Genomic DNA, 25,144 nt, shown 5'->3' on the forward strand with positions numbered 1-25,144 from the left:
GTGAGTGGGGTAGGAGCAGAGGGAGAGGGAGACACAGAATCAGAAACAGGCTCCAGGCTCTGAGCTGTCAGCATAGAACCCGACGCAGGGCTCAAACTCAAGAACCATGAGATCATGACCTGAGCCGAAGTTGAACGCTTACTGTCAGGGCCACCCCGGCGCCCCTGTACCTTTCCATTGTTAATCAACTTTTTTGAGGTATAGTTATATAAAACACACGTAATCAAGTTAAGCCTACAATTTGATACTTTACAAATGCATACAGTTATGTAATTATAGCAGTTATGGTATAAAAAGTTTCCCTTGTGGGGCATCTAGGTGGCCCAGTTGGTTAAGTGTCTGACTTTGGCTCAGGTCATGATCTCACAATTCATGGGTTCCAGCCTCATGTCCGGCTCTGTGCTGACAGCTCAGATCCTGGAACCTGTTCTGACTCTGTGTCTCCCTCTCTCTCTGCCCCTACCCTGCTCATACTCTGTTTCTCTCTCAAAAATAAACGTTAAAAAAAAAAAAAGTTTCCCTTGTCCTCAAAGTTCCCTTGTACCCCCAGTCAATCCTCTCCTCTCCCCTCTAGTCCCAGGCAAGCACAGATCTGCTCTCAGTCACTACAGTTTTCCTTTTCCTCAATATCATATCAACAGAGTCATAAGTATGAGCCTGTTGAATACATGTCTTATGAATACATAACTCAGTATGTGTGGCTTCTTTCCTTTAGCATAATACTTTGAGATTTATCCATGTTACTCCATCTATCAATAGTTTATTTCTTTTCATTGTCAAGTAGTATTTCATTGTATGGACGTATTGCATTGGTTTATCCATTCACCAAGTGATGGAAATTTAGGTTGTTACAAATAACATTATTATGAACATTTAAGTACAGGATGTTGTGTGAACATGTCTCAATTTCTCTTGGATAAATACCTAGGAGTAAAAGGGTCAAGTCATATGATATGTGTATATTTAACCTCATAAGAAATTGTCAAACTGTTTTTCCAAACAGCTGAATTATTTTCCATCTGGCACTTCAACCAGCAGTATAGGAGAATTCTGTGTTGTTTTTGTTTTTAAGCAAGAAGTTTGTGGTGCCTTTTTCATATAGAACTTCAAAATTGTAACATTATCCAATACAGCATTATTTTTCTTTATGGTTGATGCTTTTGGGGATTTATGAAATCCTACATCACTTGGTTCTTCATGTTGTGATTCTCTGATTTGAAATTTCTGAGAGGATTATTAGATATTTTTTCCCCAGAAAGGTCTTTTTTTGATATTTCCCCACAGTGGTTGATATGCAATGTACACTTAACTTACTATGTCTGAAAATATAGATTTGTTGTCATTACAGAATAATGTGATATGAAATTGAGGGTAAGACCTCAAAGTCCTCAGTTAAGAAAATTACATTCATGTAATTGAAATTCTCTGAAGAATTCTTGTTTCTCAATTGAGTTCAGAATAGACTTGAACAATGCTTTGAAGCAAAGATCAGCAAACTTTTTCTATAAAGGACTAAGCAGTAAATATTTTAGACTGTGCAGACCGGAGGTCTCTGTCCCAGCTACTCAACTCTGTTGCTTTCACACAGAAGCAGTCACTGACAATATATAAATGAATGAGTGTAGCTATGTTCCAATAAAACTTTATAAACACAGAAATTTGAACTTCATACAATTCTTATGTGGCACAAAATAATGTTCTCTTTTGATCTTTCCCAAACATTAAGAAATATAAAAACCAAGTTTTGCTTACAGGCCAGTGGAGACTAGGCAGAAAGCCAGATTTGGCCCATAAACCATAGTGCACCAATCTCTGACTTAGAATACAATCCTCTTGACATCACTGTAGGAAACTGGGTAATATCATCCTCCGCATTTCCCACAGTAGAGCATTAGACTTTAGAGTTCATCCAGTTTAGTTTCCCTCTCTTCCAGTTTATAGATGAGGAGGTTTTGGTGCAGAGAGAGAAAATCACTGGCCTCAGGCCACATAGCTAGTGAGTGACAAGGCCAGGCTGGAGCTCATGTGTCTTGATTTAAGTCCTAACTACCTTCCTCAACTCAATTACAAAACCTAAAACTATATCCACAGCCACAAAATCCTTCCACCACTTCTCAACAGCAATCAATCTTTTTTTTTAATCCCAAAAGAACTTATTCTAATAAACATCTTAAAATTAAGGACTTACCAAGCTCAAGTCTTGATATTTAATTTGTATCATTAAAACCTATACAATGCAAACAGCAGTGACAACTGCATCAGAAATTTTGCCTAGTGAGATGACATGATGATACTTGTGGGGAAATTACAGAGAATTAAATTTGGTGATATTCTAAAATATCACTAAGACACCCAAATTCCAAAAAGCCAATGGATGATCTCCAAAGCAAATTTTATTCCTGAATTTCAAAAAGGAATGGCAGTTCAGTTATAAGTAGCAGAGGAATAGTTTCATAGATTAGACTGAGGCCAATGGGGGATTGGCCAGGATGGGGGGAGGGGACCCCAGGCCAGAGATGAGGGCCCTCATTTCAGTGAACATCTGTAACACAAGCCCAGGACAGCAGAGTCTTTATCTCTTGTTCATAGCTGTATCCCCTCCAGACCAGAGCCTGGAACATGCTGGGGATCAGTAAATGATGGTTGAAGGATTAAATCAGTCCGCAAAGAATATTTCCTGAGAACTGACCTCAGAATTTTTAGAGTACATATTCCAGAAGCTTTGGGATGCTTCTTTGTAAAAAAAAAACAAAAAAACAAACACACACACACACACACACAAAACACAAAACAAACAAACAAACAAACAAACAAAAATCTTAAAGGATTCCTCCCCACCAGGAGCCTCATCAGAAGGTGGTCACCTTCACCCCCTGAATGACTATCTTCTCATCTGCTCTTAGCCTGTCACTTGGGTCTAGAGTTATTATCCCTTTTGGATATAATGAATGCATTGAAAGTATTGCCCTCTAAACTCTTCAACAATTGGAAATTCAATGACAGCAACCAATGTTTACGGATGAGTTGGAAGTGTTCAAAGTGCAGGCATTTGTAAAAAGTCCTCGGAATAAGGAATTCCCAGAATAATTTATGACCTATGCATTTCAATTTTCTTTGGAAGTTCTAATTCTCAGCAAACATTAATCAAGTCATCCCACTGTCTTTCAGGTTATTTCCCCCATTTTACAGACGGTGATTCAGCAGAAGTTAAATGACTTGTTGCCAAGGTCACATGGAGACTATAAATCTAAAAAAAAATCATGATTTCAGCCCCCTCTTCTGCCATTTGTTAGACTGGAATGGAGGGAGTTTTGAGGATTTCCACTGGCTTCCTAGGTGGTTGTGTGTTTGTGGCTCTCCGATATCCCCTGTTGATATGATAAGGGAAGAGCGGATCTCAAGACCAGTATTTCTCAAAGTTAGGTCCTGGACCAGCAGGACCCGTATCACCTGGGAACTGGTGACAACTCCAGATTATGGGACCCCACCCTGGAACACTGAATTAGAAATTCTGGGGGTGGGGCTCAGCAGTCTGTGTTTTAACAAACCTGCAAGTGATTCTGCTGTAACTTGTTATTCTGTTTCTGCTTTAGGAACTAACGTTCTGGTCTCCTAATCATCAAAATGATACAGCCTCTTCACATTGCTTGTGGCCCGAGGCCTCACTTGGAGAATATACCACTATGCCATATACAAAGTGCTTTCACGTCCATTTGTTCTTTCAGGTGGATTTGGAGCAACCCTGCGAAGTAAGTAAGGGAAGGATCACATGTGCATTTTATAGATGAGGAGACCGGGGTTCAAGAAAGGCCAAAAAACTTGCCCAGGGCTACTCAGCTCTAAGTGGCAGGGCAGGATCCAAATCCAAGTCTTCTATCTTTATATCCATTTACACACATTTACAAGAGGTCCGGGACGTCTTCACTTAGTCCACAACAGGGTTTCTGACATCTGGGGCCAGATACCATGGGGTGTTCTGTTGTGGGGTGCTGTCCTGTAGATTCTGGCCTCTACGCACGAGATGCACCCCCACCTTAACTATGACAACCAGAAATGTCTCCGAATATTGCCAATGCCCCCGAGGGGCACAGTGACCTTTGGCTGAGGACCACTGACTTATGGCCAGCACATCATTGGAGAGAAGTTTCACGGTCCATGTTCTGCAAATTTTGCATTCTTTGGAGATGATTTCAGAAAAAAATAGTTTCTTTTTGGCCTCCAGGACATCTATGAAGTGAAGGAACTAGACTAAATGTTGGTGTACAACAAGTGTTTCAGAAAATCTTGACTACTCCTTAAGAAAATTAACAATAACAATTCTGTCATATCATTTAGTATTCATTATGCATTCAAATTCCCCTCAGTTATCATAGGAATATCTTTCATTACCGTTTTTTTTGTTTTGTTTTGTTTTTTGTTTTTTTGATGCTAACATGCAGTCTAGATTCCTAAATTGCTTTTGGTTGCTGTGTCTCTTTGGTCTTTTTTAGTTTAGAACATTAGTCAACAAACTATGGCCTGTGGACCAAATTTCCTACCACCTGCCTTTGTAAATATGCTTTCACCGGAACACAGCATGCTCTTTCATTTACATATATGATTGCTTTTGTGCTGCAAGAACAGAACTGAGTAGTTACAACAGAAACTATATGGCCCATGAAGCCTAAGATATTTGTTCCTTAGCCCATTACAGAAAAAGTTTGCTGATCTGTGACCTAGAACTATCCTCTTGCCTTTATTTATTTATTTATTTATTTATTTATTTACTTACTTACTTACTTACTTACTTATTTAAATACAATTTATTGTCAAGTTGGCTAACATACAGTGTATACAGTGTGCTCTTGGTTTTGGGGGTAGATTCCCATAATTCAATGCTTACATACAACACCTGGTGCTCATCCCAACAAGTGCCCTCCTCAATGCCCATCACCCATTTTCCCCTCTCCCTCTCCTTGCCTTTACTTTTAATTTAATACTGTTTAAAGAATCCAGGACAATTACTCACAGAAAATCTTTTTTTGGATTTATCTGATTATATACATTTATATATTAAATTTATTGAAGTTTAACATACTCTATATATTTTTAAATATAAAATACTTATGAAAGTATCAGTACTCCATGGGGCAGCATTAAACAGCTTTTTATGTGTCAAAACTATAATGCAATAGAAAGGCAAACAACAAATTGGAAAAATAATTACAATTCTAAGATCTTATCTCTTTTCACACTTTATTTTTCAGGAAGGAGACAAAAAGAAGGCCTTGTCTGACATATGGTAGTTTTAGTTACAAATGGAGGTAAAACCCTTACTGATCAAGTTACGATATCATTTAAATAGGAAAACCAATAGGAAAAGCATGGGCCTCCTTTTTGGAAAATCATAATGTATAATTTCAAATACATGCACCAGAGTGTACAGAAATCCAGATATATACACAAGAATATAAACACTCTGAGTGCAGGGCCGGGCACCTAGCAACATGCCTGATACACAGAAAGTGCTAAATAAATTTCCATGGAATAAATGGGTGAATACCATTCTTTTTTTTTTTTTTTAACTTTTTTTAAATGTTTATTTATTTTTGAGATAGAAACAGAGCATGAGTGGGGGAGGGACAGAGAGAGAGAGAGAGGGAGACACAGAAGTTGAAGCAGCCTCCAGGCTCTGAGCTGTCAGCACAGAGCCTGACGTGGGGCTCGAACCCATGAACCGTGAGATCATGATCTGAGCCAAAGTCGGACACTTAACCGACTGAGCCACCCAGGTACCCCTTGGGTGAATACCATTCCTTTACACATCTGGGCAAGGTAGGTTGTCACAAAAATATTCACACCTATTTATGAGATTAGTATATACACATTTTTAAGTATAAGAAGCATGTTTGGCTTGTTACTGTTTTGCTGGGAGCTCATGCATGTTCATTGAAGTAGAATTCAGTTAGGTTGGAACATGATCTTAAGAACAGGAATACATTGGAGTTATGCATTTGGTTATACGGATAGCTAGAAAGTGTCCAGCCTCTCCTTCCAGTGAACCTAGGCAAGACTCTAATGAATAGAGTCTTCTCCCCCTATTCTTTGGACAGAGTGTATCTATCCCACTAATCACCTAACATATTATAACTGAAACATACATCATAATGAAAAAAAAGCACTGCTAACTGGTTTTATCAGTTCTGTAACATGGCTGAGGTTGTGCACAGTATAATTCCTCTCTACTCCTCTAAAATGTCATTTAGCCCATAAAAAAACAAAACAAAACAAAACGAAACCCCAAAAAACCTTTGGACCTCCCTAAGCCACAATATATATTCTAATAATAATTTTTAGGAAAAAAAGTTAATAGTCATCAATTCTGGCACAGCTCACATAAATGGCACTGGAGTAAGCTGTTGGTCAGAAATAAAGCTGAAGAGTTAAAGAATTCCCGGTTGGTGATTGAGCAGTGGATCTTTTTCCTGGTTTCCAGGGCGGAACATGGCCTTTGCACGGTTGAGGGAAACACCGAGGCCATTGCCTTTGACTACGATCCCAGTACTGTTTTCTATCAGTTTGTATCCCTTGCGTTTTCTGAAAACAACATGTTAGACAGATTAAAAATAGATCTCCAGCTGGAATTGTTACTTTCTACAATCTTACATGCCAAGTGTAAAAGGGTTAATTCCATTTAACCGAATCCACAGCTTTTAAAACACTGATGTCTTATGAAAGTATAGTTATTTTCCCTTCTTCATTCAAGAAATATGCCTGCCTACTATAATTTGCGATTATATGTTAAACATTAAGCTGACACAATTTTGTAGTTACTCATGTCTGGTAGCATTTTGAGGATTAAAAATAAACCATAGAAAAATTAATAATCTAGTTTGGTATTCATCATTCAATGGAAGATTTTCCTCGCCTACACAGAATGTTTAAAAGCAAAAAATAGGGAAAATGGCCCATTTATGCAGAGAGATGCAGAAGTTTTGACAATATACTATGGGAACTTAAAGTGTTAAAAGCAGCAACTTACTTGTACACCAAAAGGGTGATCGCAGTGACGAATATGGCCAAGCAGCCAACGGAGACGAGGGCACCATTTGCCATTCTTAAAGGGGAAGGTGGGTCTTAAAACAGAAGCAAGACAGTATTAGTGACATCTTTCACCTAGAGGACATGCTACTCATAATGCAATTAAATAAATGAGGAAAGTTGCTATCAGAAGATACATAGCTCCCTCTGGGCTTTCAGTAATCTTTTCCATTAAATAATACATAGTCTTTGGGTTCAGGTTATCTTCCATTTAGAGAATGAGTTAGCATGTCTGGAACACCGTGTTAAAGGGCTCCGAAGAGAGATGTCATGTCCTGGAGACACCTGCTCAGGTCTCAGCTGACCCTGCAGCACCCACAAGGTGAAGGGCTCCATGCCCCTCCTGGCCACTCCTCTGGCCTCATCTCCCACCACCTCCCTTCCAGCGGTTCTAAAAATCCTGGGAGTTGCTTATCCTCCCCATGCTCTTACAAATCCCCATGCCCTCTGCCAAGACTGTCCTTCCCCTGGCTCCTCGCAAGTGTTCACCCCTCAGGGTGCCTTCCAGACATTCATGAGGGCACTGGTCACGACACCTGGCTGTGTCACTCCTCTACCTGCCTCTCTTCCTCTGCCTCGATCACATTGTGTTGCAATTACTGCTTTACCCATGTTTCTCTCCCACTAGATTACAAGAGCCACAAAACAGGGGTTATGTACTCTCTGTATTCCTGGAAACTGGCAAATTAACTAGTCTCATCACTACCACTAAAGTATGATTGGGGTTTATCTATTTTTCTTCCATCTCCTCAGCCACCACTGCAGTCCCAGACACCAGCCTTCTCCCCAAGAGGACCTCTTGTGTACCTGCTTCCACTTTTACCTTCCAGGGATCCTTGCTTCACTCAGCAGTCAGAATGATCTTTAAAAGCATCAATCAGATCACACTTCAAACTTGCCGGTGGCTACCCTCACACACAGAATAAGACCCAAGCCCTACTGCTGGTCTACAATGATCTAAATGGGCTGCCCACTCTTGAAATTCAGGTTTCAGTTCAAAGGAGGCCCTTCACCAAGCAGATGCTGCTGGGTGGGCAGGACTTTCCCTGACCTCCAATCTAGAGAGCTGACCTTGACCCCTTTCTCTCCCATACTTATTACTCTCCATGTCCCCGCCTGGTTTTATTTTCTTCACAGTGTCTTCTACTTTTTTTTTTTTAATGTTTATTTATTTTTGAGAGAGAGAGAGAGAGAGAGAGAGAGAGAGAGAGAGAGAGAGAGAGAATGGGGGAGGGGCCAAGACACAGGGGAACAGAGGATCCGAAGCAGGTCAGCACAGAGCCCAATGCTGGCCTTGATCTCATAAACTGTGAAATCATGACCTGAGCTGAAGTCAGACACTTAACCAACTGAGCCACCCAGGCACCCCTCTTCACAATGTCATCTTATTTGTTGGCTCTTTCTGCCCACAAAAGTGGGAATCTTCTTCATCTGGTTCCCCCACTCGTCTGGAACTGTGTATCTCCTGCCTAGATCTCTGTTGGACACAGAGTAGATGCTCAATGAATATTTGTTGAAAGAATTGCAGGTGCTTCACAAATGTTCATGGGATCAATGAATAAAAGTCATTTCTGCTCAAAGTATATGGGTTTGCCTTTGAACAAGGATATTTCTGAAATTCCAACTTTGAAGCCCAAGCCATCAAGTTACAATCCCCACTGGATTAAAGGCTCTCTTTCTGAGTTTCCTTTATTTAGATTTTGAAAAGGGCTCAGGTCACCTAAAGTTATCACTCACTGCAAGGAGAATTAAAGCAAAGCAAACATCTAAACATCTAATCCAGATAAGAGAACAGTGGTTTGCCAGCACTGAGGAAGCTTCATAGAATAGGTTATGACCCTAAAACGTTGTTCTAAAAAAACCCTGCAGCAGCACAAGAGGAGTAACTGTGGCAGCTCCTGGAGGCAATAGTTTTGAAGACAGGGGCTCACTTGGGTCCAGGGCCTCCAGCATGCCTCCTTCTTCCCTGCCCTCCCCGCTCTCCACCCCGGTCCCAGTGCATCTTGTCCTGGAGGAAGCAGGGTACCTTTGTATCCTTGTTTTTGTTTTTTTTTTTTTAATCTATACCTTAGATCTCACCAACTGTAAGCTCTCATACAAATAATTATATGTATGACTACTTAAGCTCTTCTTTCAAGGAAGTTAAAGCTGCCTTTTATATGGTTAATGAGCAAATATATATTTTAGTACATTTTACCTTAAGAGATAGGCTCCAGATCCAAAGGAGCTGTTTTGTTTTGTTTGTTTGTCTGGTTTTTTGTTTTTGTTTGTAAGAGAGAGAGAACGAGCGAACACGTGAGGTGTGGGGAGGGGCAAAGGGAGAGAGAGAGAAACCCAAGCAGGCTCAACGCCCAGCATGGAGCCTGATGTGGTGCTCAATCCCACAACCCTGGGATATGACCTGAGCCAAAACCAAGAGTTGGACGCTCAACCAACTGAACCAGCCAGGCGTCCCCCCAAAGGAGTTCTTTGTGAGTTAGTCATTAGATTGTACCTGGCAAGATTCAAATTAAGGAGCAAAATAAGTGCTGTAATGTGTACACAATTTAATCTCTCTTTCCATTCCACCACAAAGCATTTCTTCTAGGAGATAAAGCAGTATCTTATAACAAAGTCGATTACAAGTGAAATTCAGTTGGGCTCACCAGGTGGAGTTCTAATTTGTGGTTGGGGAAAATTAGAAGCCACCAGTAAATGAACATCTCTTAAAGAAATCCTTTAGTCCACTCTGCTACCATTTTAGCTCTCCAGGCAGTAGGGGCCAGAGAGGAGAGGAGATTTGCTGGTGAACATGTGAGGACTACGTAGGTTGGTTTGTCACTGTCACACTGTAATGCTTGCTAGAATTTGGGAAGGGAAAGAGGAGACACATGGCAAGTTAGAAAGGAGCCAGGAGTCCACTTGGTTTCTCATTTTTCTTCTCGGCTTCATGTCTTTGCCGACGTGGATTCTAATGAAAACATGACACAAGTCTCCCCCTTTTATAGTTTAATTGAAGAACATTGTTATATTTTGATGTTGGGCTTTACGCTTTTCCCTTGAAACATAAATCTCTTCGAACATGCAGTGATCGTATCCCATTATTACTGGTCCATGATCACAGCTGATTTTTTTCATCAAACGATTTTCCTTTGGTCATTATTTCATTGGGTCTCTCTCTCGTTCTCTCTCTCTCTCTCTCATCCCTGCCCTAAGTAGATTTGCTGTTGGACTTTAACGCCAGTTCTGAAATCCACATTAACGGTAGTTCAATGATTTTTGCACTGAATATCAAACAGTGACAACAAAGACTTGAATGGCTTTAGTATGAGACACACACTGTACCTGCAATATGAAATGTTCATACAACATAAAACAAAACTTACCTCTTGCAGGGACAGAGACGAGGGTGCTCGTAAGGGCCAAACTGGTATCATCACCCAGGGTGAGGTTCACACAATATGTCCCAGACCCGGTGAAGGCTCTTCTCACGGTCAGCAAGCACATACCAGCCACGTCCACATCCACAGGGTCGCACACTGTGCTGTGGGCGAGCTGGCAGGTCGGGTCAGAAACTATGGTACAGACCTCTGTGGGGATTCTGAGGGTACAAGTGGCACCAAGGGAGAGAGATGTCATATCAGTTTAGAAGGGACAATCACAATCATTACGCATCTATAAAACTGAATTCCACTTTATTATTTTATTCTTGCATACAATATAAGAATATCAAACTATATGATGTCAAATTGTCACATATAATTTATTCCTAAAAAGCCTGTGTGTGAGCTACTGCTTCCCCTGTATCCTCAGAAAGGTGTGGACCTGGGGGTGCAGGAGAAAAAAATCATGACCCCCAAGGCAAGGGGCTGTTGGAAACTGTGTGAAGCCCAAGTCATTCCTCCACATCTGAGCTCCCTAGAATGCCTGCAGATACAGACGGCTTAGGTGTTCGGCAAATCTATTATTAAATGCCAGAGCTGGCCCTGCCTGGGTCCCTGCAGAGGTACAACAGTGACAGCAACAGGAACTATTTATGCAGTATTTACTACGTGCAAGGCACAGAGCTGCAGATGTGTGACATGACCTTGCCTATTCCTTTCAATGACCTGATAAAGAAAGTAACATTAGCCCAGTGTAGCAGGTGACAAACCAGCTCAGGAAGGGGAGAGACTGGCCCCGGGTCACACAAGCAGAGGTGGATCTGGGACTTGAATAAGTGAGGCTTGACAACCATGAGGCAAAGTGGCCATGCATTACTGTCTTAGCCACTGTGTCACCCGTGAGTGGCCCTCCCGGAAGCAGAGACCAAGCTCTGATGCCGGGGCTGGTGAGGCATGGGTGGCATGGAGGACAAGCACTCTTCTCAGCTGGCTTCATTCCTCCGTTAGGTTTTTCCCAATTTTCTGCCATCCTCATCCCTCCTCTCTCCCAAGCTTCTTATCTGTCCCTTCTTATTAATTATCACTAGGACATGGCCATTCCACACTGGTTTCCCACCACTCAGAGGGGCCTCAGGGACCTAAAAGCTGGGTTCCGAGCCAGGTCCCAGCCTATGAACCATGCTCTGCAGGTATCCACCATCTCGGGGCACTGTGTGCCACAGTGGGCCCATCTGTAAAATGAGGAGACTCGGGATTGGGTAAGGATTCAATATGAAAACAGATATAAAATGTTAAGAACACAGTTAAGTATTCAATCAATCATTATTATTCAATTTCATCAACAGTTAAAGGTAATGAGCATCGCTTAACTCCAGCAAAACTGTGCGCGTCAGAGCGCCTCATAGGGCCCTTCCTTGTCGTAGCTGACTGATAAATCAGGAATCTAAATCAACTTGGAAGGGGAGACGGCGTTAAGGCCTTTGCTCAGGCCTTGACCCGCTCCTCTGGCTGACGTGTACTCACGTTCCTTGGCAGGTCACGACAAAATCCATCAGGGAGTTGTCAGGCTGTGGCACGGGCATCAGAACATCTGTCATCCGGACGATGTTAACCTCTAGAATTCCCTCTAACAAAACAGCCCCCAGAGAAAAACGAATCAAAATACAGCAGATGCCAAACCAAACTGTTACCTAATAAACCAGAAAGCCACACAAAATGGAGGAGACACAGCCTTCTCCCCGCACCAGAAGCACACCAGACCTGGGAATCTACCCCATAGCTTGAACTGAACTGAACTGAACTGTTCTTCATTCCAACCCAGCTCTTCATTTCTGGAATCTGTGGATGTGTCAGAAGGCAGCACTCCTTCTGGGCAAGAATTTCAGAAAAAGCTACCTCCTGGGAAGATGTAGTCCTCAGGCTCAGGCCTTGGCCACCTTCTCTCAGCCCCATGTGTGCAACTTCAGCCCCCACCTGTCTTCTCTGTGGGGTACCTGTGGGCAGTGCCCATGGTGCACAGCCATCTCTGGTGGCCCTTTCTTACATACGAGAAGTTTGACTTTGTGAAATCAGCTGGAGGAACAAAGTGGATGTTTGGGAACTTGCTACTGCCCTTTCTTCAAAGCACCTTCATTCAAATTTCTGAACTCCACAGTGTGGGGATCAGGCTCCTTAGCATGTGGGCCTTATGCTGGGCTCATTTCCACCAGAATGTCTAAGGAAGGCCAGGGACGCAGGTGGGAATCTAGACACTAGTACAGTCTTTGCCTGGGCACATGTGATGTCACCTTGAACAGAGTGGGTGCCCCTGCCCCCATCTCTCCAGACTCAGCAGAGCAGGAGGGTGGCCCAAGGTAGATTCTAACATCCTTCCCCCTGCTGCTCTTACCTACGATTGTGATGGTGGCTTTAAAGTAACCGTATCTGTAAATGTGGCACATTTCATCTGGACTCTCCCTCAGCTCCAGAGAGTTGTCACTAGCTGATGCTGGAGAGTTGGAATAAGATTTTAGATTAGTTGCTGAGAATGTAAAAGGTGTTCGTAATTCATAATAACCAAAAATATAAACAGGTACATGACAACCAAAAATTGAAACATCTACCTGCCCTTTAGAAAAACATCAAGAGTTCTATGCTATCAAATCACTGCAGAAATTTGAACGATGTAATGATTCATGTAGATGTGAAAGCTGAGGCAATATAATTATTAAATTATATAAGTAAACCAAATCCTGTATCTTCTTGAAACACAGGAGTCAAATGGAAGGTAGAAGTCATATTAAAATGTGTGATACAGCAATCATGATTAAATCAAACAGGCTGTAATTGATAAAAGCACAGTTTAATTTTTGAGGCAGGTGTTCTGGGCTCAACTTCAGGTCTCTTGGTTTTGGCTGTTTGAGACTGTGGGCACATCATTTAACTTGTCCTTGCTTCAATTTGCTCATCTATAAAATAGGAACAACACCTCCTGATCCACTGAGGTTGAACTATGCCTGCCATATAGGAAGTCCTTAATAAATATGTTTCCTTGTCCCAAGCTGTGTCTCCATACATCTATTTAGATGTAGATATGCTATAACATATATAGATACATAATTACAGATGGGAAGTTTGGTGCAAAAGAGATTAAGAAGCAAGCAACAAAGAGAAAGGTAGTTCTTTTCCTGTTTGGGTGTTTCATAGCTCCAAAGCTTACATTCTAAAAGCCTTGCAGCAGTTGATGGGCTGAGGTGTGGGGAAGGAAAGGAATGAATACCAGACACTTTGAAAATAACCCAGGGGCACCTGTGTGGCTCAATCAGTTAAGCGGGTGACTCTTGATTTCGGCTCACATCATGATTTCACAGTCGTGAGATTGAGCCCTGAATTGGGCTCTGTGCTGTGTGTGCAGCCTGCCTGGGATTCTCTCTCCCTCTCTCTCTGCCCCATCCCCTGCTTGTGCACACACACACTCTCTCTCAAAAAAAAAATAAATAAATAAATAAACATTGGAAAAAGAAAATGACTTGTCGAACATGATTAAGGCAAAGAATTTAATGCTCTATTAGTTACAATTTTAAAAGCTCTAATTATGGTGTTGGTATTCCTTTACTAAAATAAAAAGACTGGAAGGAAAATAGGATATTGAAAATTTCAAAAGGCATGAAAGTGAACCTAGTTGGGGGGTGGGAAAGGCATCAGAACTTCAGACGAGCTGCACCCTAACGTAGTGACATGTAGGTATGAAGCTGGTTGGGAGATTTCTCGAGGGCTCCTCTGAGCCTTTAGTGGGTAGATGGATGTGCCCTGTGACTCTCCTTTGTTCAGAGGGTCTTCTCTGAGTGACTCCCAGAGCTTCTCTGGAAACAACTGCTGCATGGCACACGCTTTGGAAAAGAGACACAGCAAGAGATTTCTTTTGCGTTGGGTATTACAGATGGCTGGACCCCTTAACAGGCAGAAATTATCAAGTTAGAACATGGAATCATGACCCTGCCACCTTTTAAAATAAAACTTCTTTTAAAAAATGCCCAAATGACAAAAGTTAAGATTCTACCTTTGGTAGAATGCTTGTAAAAACTCATACGGAATTTTGTAGACATATCTATAAGGTCAAGTCTATATCCATGTATCTGTAAAATCAAGGTATAATTAAAGGACCAATTAGATAAAGCCAGGCTTTATAGTGAAGCTTCCCTTCACTATAAAATGTGACTAACTCATAAGGTTACTACCTTATATCTAGTGATCCAACCTATGGAAATAATAACAAAAATTTGAAATACCCTCTCAGTGACTTAAAACATATTTTTTTATAAATGCTGTATGATATAAATACATTCTAAGAAAAACAGCTTAATAAAAATGCAACTTAAAAAAATGAATGTTAAATAAACTAACATTAAATCCTTTACCATTTAGGAATTTCTGGACAGTTCTAAAATTACAGGCATCTACAGTGTATTTCGAATTTTATACCTGGTCTCCTTACTTATAAAGAAGATCGTCAATAATTATAGAAAAAGATATTCTTACAGAAATACCAGAATGAAGCTATATGATTAGATTTGTTCAGTGCAGTTATATTTCTAACTGGAATTAGGATTAACCTAATCAAGTGTCAATAAGAGAATGGTTAAATAAATTATACATTTATACACCCTATGTACTTATATACTGTGTTATACCTACAACGAAATACTGTGTAGCCGTTGAATAAAGTGAGTTATATTTATATGAACTGACAAGGGAACGATGTCTATGATGTTTGTTAAGTGAAGAAAAGCAAATTACAGAACCATATATATAGCATGAGCTCATTTACATAAAAATCAAACCAACAACACCTATGTATATTTATAGAATATGTTTGTGATGCATAGAGAAAGATCTGGAAAGAAACGCTCTCAACTATTAATAAGGTTTAATGCTTGGGAGGAGAATGTGAATAGGGACTTTCACTTTTATTCTAGACTTCTCCATCGCTTGAATTTTTAAGGAGCATGCATTAATTTTGTAATTTAAAACGTTTCAAAGAAGAAGGAATCAAAATCAGTAATGACTTGTATTGTCTTGATTTAGCTAGGCCAGACTTAACAAGATTTAATTTTATTCATAACACACTATTATAACGCTTATTATTTGGTTAAAAAAAAAAAAAAGAATTGCAACAAGTCTGGACGTCGTGATGGAGTATTTCCTCTGGGCTTGGGGATGGCGCCCTCTTGTGACCAGTGAGGGGGATGCCAGTCTATTACCCTTCCCCTGATAAAGTGATGCTAAGATGTAATAATGTAGGGTAGGATGGGGCATCAGATGCAACCTAACACTTTCCAAAGTAGACTCTTAACAACTGCATGAATGTCCTTATATACTATCAGTAGAGCGTGGGATTTAATTAATTATGCCTTATATCCAGAACAATTTTTTTTTTTAATTTTTTTTTTCAACGTTTATTTATTTTTGGGACAGAGAGAGACAGAGCATGAACGGGGGAGGGGCAGAGAGAGAGAGGGAGACACAGAATCGGAAACAGGCTCCAGGCTCTGAGCCACCAGCCCAGAGCCCGATGCGGGGCTCGAACTCACGGACCGCGAGATCGTGACCTGGCTGAAGTCGGACGCTTAACCGACTGCGCCACCCAGGTGCCCCTATCCAGAACAATTTTTATGTCTGGTGTCTGTCCAGCTTGTTCACTGAGAAATACTCTCAAGGTACATTCTTTCTTGGGCCATTTGGAAACTACTTTCAAGGACGGCTGTGTTTCATGGGACACTAGGTGGATGTGGGCAGGGCAGGGAGGAGATTGGAAGTGGGGATGGCCTGAATGTTTATAAGGGGACAAGGTGTCCTCTCATAGCTAGAAAAAATGGGAGAGTAACAGAAATGTGATGGGCCAGACCGGGAAAGCATCTCTACACATAAGGAGGACCAGTACATATTAGGAAGTTCAAAGAGCTGCGCACAAGTCATGAAATTCTACTTGCAAAATGACTTTAAACATGCTCTCCTGTTTTCTCTATTCTAACAGCTTAAAATGGTGATAAAGTAGTTAAAGAATAACAGGTACAGAATGGCATCACTGCAGAGTTTCTACACGATCCTTTAAACTAGTGATGTAATTATGTAATCTATGTTCTTGTGTGTGTGTGTGTGTGTGTGTGTGTGTGTGTGTGTGTGTTTCTTAGGTGTTAAGGAACCCCCCCTCCCCACTCAAAGATCACCTGGAAACACTTACGTAGAAAAGAGGTGGGTTTTGGAGGTTTGGGTGAAGGTGAAGGACAGGGTCCAGGCACCACAGCTTGCACAGTGAGGTTAAGGTTAAAGGTTCCATTGAGCACATATGTATGATTCAAAGTTGGATTGTTGGAAACAAACAGACCAGTATTATCCCCGAAGTTCCACTTGTAGTAAATGGCCGACTCATTGAGGAAGTGACTGGGGTCATGAATCAGGACAGTGAACATAATGGGGAGGTCCCTGAGGAAGGTTTCATCAGATAAATTTCGATCATTCTTCTGGTACATAGTCACAAACACAGGAATGTGATCTAAAAAATACACCCGAAAATAGAAAGAACACATGATTGCTTGATTTTAAGTGGATGACTTCAATAATGTTTTCAGGTTAAAAAATTAAAATTAGGGATAATTCAGCATCATTTTCCCTTTTCCTACACAAGTTTTCCCAAGTTATTCTGGAATCATAGATGGGGTACAATATAATAGATAAGTCTGGGAAGGAACCTATATGAATCACAACCTAACCCAAACACTCGGCTCTAACTCTTTCTTAACCAACTAGTCACCAGAACTAAGTGCTTCACCATCAGTTAGAGTTCACACGACTCACCTGTTACCACGTACACATCTTTCACTTTTGCAATAGGAACATATGCCCGTCGGTGTCTTCTATAAACAGTTACTTCCATAAGTTGAGGGCCAAGTGGCACATTGGCTGTGTTTACAGAAACTCTTGCTGAACCCCGTCCTAATTTCTGGAAATACTGACCTTTGAAAAGATGGAAATTTTTAGTTATTGGCACATTACATGATCATTTTAGGAAGTTGTTGTTTCTTAACGACTTGTGACTGCCACTAAGAGAGTGCTCTGGAAAAAGAAAAACAGGATGGGGATGTGGTCCTAACTGGTTCAGAAAGGAAGATAGTGTTTATTTCATGTAAAACCTTCTATAACAAACCCACAACTAAATAAATATAATTGTATGCAGTTGGTCAAAATGAAAAGAGCTGTTTGGTGGGATAATACAGTTAGTCCTTAGTTTACAAATAAAAAAGTTTTTATAAGTGATCAGGCACTTGAAATACATATGTTTCCCATAGAAAAGTGTCCAAGGGAGTTAAAACAAGTTATCCAAAAATCTACCTTATTGTTGTAACAATATTACTATTTCAGCTCTATTATTGAACAGCTTTTTTTTTTTTTTAGGGGACTAGAATCTTCCACTTTCTAATAGTATTCATGTATAAAAATGCAGTCAGTAAGTGATTAAAAAGAGTATAAAAAATAATGCAGTGGTTCTATAAACACATCCCTAGGACACTCCTGACTCACTCTTTTTCTTTCTCCAGCCCTCACATAAATCAAACTACCACTGGCTAGCTAGTGAAGGTAATTTCTGTCCTTCAGGATTCAGGGATGTTTTTCTAATCCCATTGAGGCACCCAGCATAGATGTGTGATTGGAACAACAGAGATGGTAAGATGGATGCTTGTGGGGATGACTAAGGACCATATTTATTACATGGTCAAAGGTATCAGAAAAATACACTAATCTTCTCAGGGAGATGTGATGTGGGATCCCCTTTATCTTGAAATGCAGGGGTAGTTCTGTTGGAGGTTGTAGGGGAAGAAGGTATCTCTTGGGGAGTTAGTTATACGTGAGGAAAATGTTAGCCTGGGCATTGAAAGACCACAGAAGCACTTGGTAGTTGAAGGAGATTATCAGTTAACTCAGAGACATCAGAATATGGAAATTCAAAAGTCTTGTTAGAAAAATGGCAATTTCTGGGCTGAAAGCTGATTTTTAATAAAGACATCATAACTAGCTAAATTAATGGATGTTAACTGGGCTAAGAAGAGAATGGAGTGTTAGTGAGCATACACGACTCCATGCAAATGGTAAAGTCAAAGAAATGATGACATTTGGTGAGTTGACTGCCAGGGCCGTGAAGACAGTGAAACAAAGCCAGCCTTCAATCCCCTGATTTAACTAGATGGGCATAATATTTGATCTATATTTTGTACTTCATTAAACTGATGTGCATTGTTAATATTTGTTTTGATTTATAAATGAGTTAATTGGAGGGGCGCCTGGGTGGCGCAGTCGGTTAAGCGTCCGACTTCAGCCAGGTCACGATCTCGCGGTCCGTGAGTTCGAGCCCCGCGTCGGGCTCTGGGCTGATGGCTCGGAGCCTGGAGCCTGTTTCGATTCTGTGTCTCCCTCTCTCTCTGCCCCTCCCCCATTCATGCTCTGTCTCTCTCTGTCCCAAAAATAAATAAACGTTGAAAAAAAAAATGTAAATGAGTTAATTGGAAAAAGAAACTTTCTCTAATTTATGAAGACAAAACATTTAGAAATTTAGAGCCTGTACGATTGGTAGCAGTCTTTGTACGTCAGAGCGAGGTGGGACCTGGTGATGTTTTTAACTAAGAACTTAGCGGTTTTGCTAATTATAACCTAAATTTGCTCCTCCTAAAAACAATCACTTCAACAATAATAAAACAAAAGTGGATAACATTTGTGCTTAAAAAAAAAGAAGGTAGACTATGTCAAAGAAGAATAGTAGGGGGCGCCTAGGTGGCACAGTCGGTTAAGCGTCCGACTTCAGCCAGGTCACGATCTCGCGGTCCGTGAGTTCGAGCCCCGCGTCGGGCTCTGGGCTGATGGCTCAGAGCCTGGAGCCTGTTTCCGATTCTGTGTCTCCCTCTCTCTCTGCCCCTCCCCCGTTCATGCTCTGTCTCTTTCTGTCCCAAAAATAAATAAACGTTTGAAAAAAAAAATTAAAAAAAAAAAAAAAAAAGAAGAATAGTAGTTAGATTATGTTATTTTTACACAATGGAATATTATGCAGTCGTTAAAATAATGTACATAATTTTAATAATAGCCAAATGCTCATGATATTCAACAAAAATGTGTATACAGTATAATCTTAAGAAATACTAGCAAAAAAAAAAACCCACCATTGTGTTAACAGTGGTAACATCTGGTGTTAATTATGTACTTTGCATTTTTAATTTGTACTTTTCTGTATTTTCCAAATTTCCTATAAAGAGCATAAGTTTCCTTCTTAAAAATTCTCTTGACAAAAAAAAAAAAAAAGAAAAAATCAAATGCCCATCTGTGTGCCATTCAAAGAAATACTAATATTTTTTCATATTGCTGTTTTAGACAGAAATAAATTGAGTAGTTTTATTTTAAAAAAGAAAGCTGAATTCGTTTTTTTCCATCTTTCAATTCTATAGTGTCCCAAAGATTTGCTAAGGCTAAACAAGATTTTATTTTTATTCCATACCCTCCACCCCAGCTAAGAAAAGTTAACAAAGTAACTGTTGTGAAACTCTTACTGTTAGAATTCTTGATTATGGAATAAGAAAAGAAAAAAAAGGGAAATTTTAAGGGAAAGTAAAGAAGCAGATAAGGGAGTTTTGTAAAAAGTCCAACCAAGTGTGTGAAAGATGTAGACAAAATTCCATCTCTTCCATCCGGGGTGGTGAGGGAAAGGCTTTCCGTCAGGGAACACGTTCTGATGGCCTGGGCTGTTGCCATTTCCCGAGTCAACCTCCTCCGTCCAGTTGTAAACATACTGGTCAGAAGATGGACCAGTATCTAAACAGAGAAAGACACAAGCCAGGCTTGTCATGTGGGCTCAGAATGCTCAATGCTCATCACTGAATTAAACATCTTTTCCTATTTTTCATAAATATAAATACAGTTGGACAACTAAAACCCTAAAATTCAGAATTCATCTGGTGGTGCATATGTATGCCTGTTTCCTGCAGATAGGTTACCTTTCAGTAAAAGTTTCATCTAAAGCAATTATTTAGAAAGGTTCAATCTAGAGATATCACAATATATTTATTTTTAATATTGGTTCTCTGAATCACAACTGTATTCAAACCAAACGGAAGGATGCTTTCTTTATCTTTTTATGTTGGTACTGCTTTCTGTAGCTTCTTCTTTTTTTCCTTCCTGAGTCATTTGGCATCAAATGACTCTCTACTTTTAAAGATTTTGGCATGCTTCTCCTAAAAATAAGGACATTCTCCTACATAACCTCAGTATCATTACAACTCCCACTAAAGTCTAATCAAGGGTCACATACAACATTTGGCTATTCTGTCTCTTCAAATGATCAGAAAAAAAAATAGATAGAAGTAAATATGGAAAAAGTTACAGTTGTTGAATCTAGGTAGAAGGTATTTGTGTGTTCAGTATACCCTGATTTCAACTTTTTTGTATATATGATATATTTCTTCTTTTCTTTTTAAAAGTAAGCTCTATACCCAATGCGGGGCTCGAACTCAGGATCAAAAGTTGCATGCTCTACTGACTGAACCAGGCAGGTATCCCAACATATTTCATTTTAAACAGGTTATGGTAAATATCTTTTCACCTAGAATAGTTTCCTCACCCTCTTGGTTTTTTATGTCACTGATATTTTTGAAGAAACTTTTTATTTATCAATCTATTATTGTTTTTTAATTCTTAAATTGTCCCAAATAGCTAGTGAGAGTCCCTTCAAGCTAGCTCCTGTGTCCTTGTGATGTGTCCCCATTGGTCCTTGAGCATTTCCGCACTTTGGGGCAGGCTCACCTGGTACTTTCCCTGTCCTCGACCTGGAATTAGTATTTTCCTCAAAGATCCCTAGTTCCTTTAAAAAAATTTTTTTTTAACATCTGTTCATTTTTTTTTTTTTTGAGAGACAGAGCACAAGCGAGAGTGGGGCAGACAGAGAGGGAGACACAGAATCTGAAGCTGAGCTGTCGGCACAGAGCCTGATGCGAGGCTTAAACTCATGGACCCTGAGATCATGACCTGAGCCGAAGTCGGACACTTAATCGACTGACCCACCCAGGCGCCCCATCCCCTAATTCCTTTTCGTGGTAATAGATATGATATAAAAATTTTCATAAGTCACTGAGACTCCTTTATATAAAAATGCTCAGAGAGATAGATTGTCACTTGAAATATTCATAAAAATCAGCTTTTTTAGAAAAGAGAAAAATCACTACAAAATATTAAGCACTTAACAGTTTAAAAATATCAAACCCTTTTTGTACAGAATCTAATGTACAATTCCTAATAGGAAGATGATAACTTAATAAGGAATGAACACACTGACAATCTATTAGAAGTTGTAAGTAATAAAATCAGATCATGGGGCGCCTGGGTGGCTCAGTCAGTTAAGCGTCCAACTCTTGGTTTTGGCTCAGGTCATGATCCCAGGGTTGTGGGATTGAGTCCTGCAATCGGCTCCATGCTGTCAGCACAGAGCCTGCTTGAAATTCTCTCTCCTTCTGCCCCTCTCCCCTACCCCTGCACTCACACAAGCTCCCTCTTTCAAAATCAATCAATCAATCAATCAATCAGACCATAAGTGCATTTAACAGTCTTGTCAATGATCAAAAAGTCTCAGTAATTAGCTCGGAGTTTTTGAGACTGTGCAGTTCTCAAGATAATTTCCCTTGATGCATTTGTGTTCATTTGTGCTCTTTAACATGTACAAAGAGCTCACCTGCTTTAAGAGCAAAGCAAAACCAAAATATACACATCTGAGCATTTGTGTTAGCTACACATTTGCATAAGTGATACTTGTGAGCAGAAATTAATATCATCAGTAAACATCTGTCAAACTGGCTATTCTCTGAGTAGCCAAAAGAATTCCAAGTAATCAAACCAAAATCTGAGAATCAACAATGTATTTTCTGGCTAATCAACTAGACACTAAGAGAAGGCTGAGCGTGATAATGTAACTTTTGAAGAAAGTTCCAGGAGGCAGAAAGCCATTAGTTTGTTTGCTCAAGTGGGTTTGGCTAATGTTGATGTGGGAACCCCTCCCTGTTACCCAATTTCAGTAGGGGGTGACATGAGATAATAGCATCTTGCACGTACAGAAGTACCTGTGAGCCTTTAGGTTTATGAGATAGGTCTCCAATAGAACTAGCCTGTTCCTGTGGCATGAGTAACATTCCTTACCATTTCTGCAGTTCTTCTCATAAACAATGTTGCCACTGACATCTTCCATTTGGCATCTGGGGAATACCAGGTTTACCACAAACGTTATAGTAGAGCCCACAAGTGCTGGTGAATCACTGGTCAGAATCGCCTGCACATGGCCTCCTAAGACATAAAAAAGTGCAGCTTAATGATCAAGCACCTTTTTCCTTTCACTGATAAGTAAACAAAGAAGAGTTAAATCCACTAATAAGGACCAGAGCATCCTTATGCCTTTATTTTATTTTATTTTATTTTATTTTATTTTATTTTATTTTATTTTATTTTATTTTATTTTATTTTATTTTATATTTGTCCTTTTTTTTTTTAAAAATAAGGACCACACCTAGTGTGGGGCTTGAACTTGTGACCTTGTGACCTTGTGACTCTTGTGATCAAGGGTCCTGTGCTCTACTGAGTCAGCAGGCACCCTCCCATCTTTATGCCTCTTTACCATCAATTATTTTCTGGATTCCTAACTTTTGCTTTCAGAGCACAACATTCTAGAAGACAAAAAAAAAAAAAAAAAAAAAAAGTCAAACCAATTAAAGAATTATCTAAGCATAGAAAGAACATGTACTTAAAATTAAAAAAAAAAACCTGTTTGATTATACAAAAACAAGTTTTAAAGGTTTGTATTTTTTAAACTCAAAAGGACTCATTCTTTCATGCAAATGGCAAGATACTCACTTTCTGATAAACCACACTTTTGAGATGGTCAAAACTACTCCAGAGTCTCAGATCTTCTGAAGAGGACCATTCCCATATTAGGTAAATAGATTTGAGGCTAAACCTGCTTGCTCTCCAAAATCTTCCAAGAACTACAAATTTACCAGTTTCTGAGGATATTAAACTTTTTTGTGTGTGACTTAGAAAGTGATCATGTTCAGATAAAGATTGCTAAATCCAGGTTCCTCCCGCTTACTAGAGTACTGTAGTTCATGGAAGCAACACAAGCCATGGGATCTCCAAGTCTACAATCTATGAGACTGACTTAGATAGGAAATGATAGTTGTTTGCCTTGAATCTTCTGATTTACCTTTCCAGGAGTTTTTCCACCTTGAGTCTCCCCTTTTCCACACTGGATACAGTTTTTCATTCCACTCATTTTCATCTGAAGACCAACCATTGAGTTGGTTGTACTCCCTCATATAACCAGAAGTTCTTTCATTGCTCAGCACATCATGAAATCCTATATCAATATTTGAAAAACAAATTATTTTGTCTATTTCATTCTTCATTTAGTACTTATCTTAAAGCAATTTTTCATTTCATAAGCTTGGAAAGTAATACTTGATATTTCCAATATGTCAAACAAATAGAAGTTATTTTTGTATTAAAACATTTTTTTAATATGTATTTTTGAGAGAGAGGGCGAGAGAGAGAGAGTGAGCAGGGAGGGGTAAAGAGAGAGGGGGACAGAGGATCTGAGGCAGTCTCTGAGCTGACAGCAGAGAGCCCTATGTGGGGCTCAAACTCATGAACTGTGAGATCATGACCTGAGCCGAAGTTGGATGCTTAACCAACTGAGCCACCCAAGCACTCCTGTTTTTTGTTTTTGTTTTTTAATTTCTACTGGAAATAGCTTAAATAAAACTAATCAGATCCTCTTTCTGAAGTTTAAATGAGTAAGATTTAAAGGAAAATTTTTGAAAATCAGTATTTCTTAGCCATTATTTGGTTTCTCAGTACATAGTCTCTGAATATTGAATTTGATACGATATAATTAGGAAAACACTGCTGCCAATGATAAATGTTCTCTTGGCTAAAAGAATGCCAGGATGAGGAATGCCTCCAGGTTTTCAAGAGATGCATACCAGTATTGGAGAGCCCACTGTTGAGCAATCTAATTTTTTTACGGCTCAGTATATGGTCTGACTTGGTGAATGTTCCATATGTAATGTGTAATCTACAGTTGTTGGGGGTTTTGTTTTTTGTTTTTGTTTTTCGTCTTTATTTTTCAGAGGGAGAGAGAACATGAGCAGGGAAGGAGCAGAGAGAGAAGAAGGCACAGAATTCAAAGCAGGCTCCAGGCTCTGAGCTGTCAGCACAGAGCCCGACATGGGGCTGGAACTCACAAACCATGAGATCACGACCTGAACCGAAGTCTGATGCCCAAATGACTCAGCCACCCAGGTGCCCCTACGGTTGTTGGTTTAAAAAAATTTTTTTTTTCAACGTTTATTTATTTTGGGGACAGAGAGAGACAGAGCATGAACGGGCGACGGGCAGAGAGAGGGAGACACAGAATTGGAAACAGGCTCCAGGCTCTGAGCCATCAGCCCAGAGCCCGTCACGGGGCTCGAACTCCCGGACCGCGAGATCGTGACCTGGCTGAAGTCGGACGCTTAACCGACTGCGCCACCCAGGCGCCCCGGTTGTTGGTTTTTAAATATCATTTACGTTAAGAGCTGGTTGACAATGCTTAAGCTTTTATAAATTTTTTTTTTCAACGTTTATTTATTTTTGGGACAGAGAGAGAC

General features: G+C 40.0%; 1 protein-coding gene across 1 annotated transcript in view; it reads right to left on the reverse strand.

The window, feature by feature from the left end:
• Nucleotides 1-5,843: 5,843 nt before the first annotated feature.
• Nucleotides 5,844-25,144, reverse strand: part of GPNMB (glycoprotein nmb) — a 26,766-nt gene continuing 7,465 nt past the window's right edge. The window contains exons 2-11 of the mRNA XM_040472440.1: nucleotides 23,701-23,853; nucleotides 22,644-22,787; nucleotides 20,109-20,273; nucleotides 17,277-17,435; nucleotides 16,663-16,974; nucleotides 12,832-12,930; nucleotides 11,967-12,069; nucleotides 10,446-10,660; nucleotides 7,022-7,115; nucleotides 5,844-6,576 (exon numbers count right to left, since the gene is read on the reverse strand). Coding sequence (XP_040328374.1) covers nucleotides 6,423-6,576; nucleotides 7,022-7,115; nucleotides 10,446-10,660; nucleotides 11,967-12,069; nucleotides 12,832-12,930; nucleotides 16,663-16,974; nucleotides 17,277-17,435; nucleotides 20,109-20,273; nucleotides 22,644-22,787; nucleotides 23,701-23,853 — 1,598 coding nt within the window. The 3' untranslated portion in view covers nucleotides 5,844-6,422. The remainder of the gene's footprint in view (nucleotides 6,577-7,021; nucleotides 7,116-10,445; nucleotides 10,661-11,966; nucleotides 12,070-12,831; nucleotides 12,931-16,662; nucleotides 16,975-17,276; nucleotides 17,436-20,108; nucleotides 20,274-22,643; nucleotides 22,788-23,700; nucleotides 23,854-25,144) is intronic.

This window comes from Herpailurus yagouaroundi, unplaced genomic scaffold (assembly GCF_014898765.1).
Source record: "Herpailurus yagouaroundi ecotype Mexico unplaced genomic scaffold, PumYag 100, whole genome shotgun sequence".
NCBI lineage: Eukaryota > Metazoa > Chordata > Mammalia > Carnivora > Felidae > Herpailurus > Herpailurus yagouaroundi.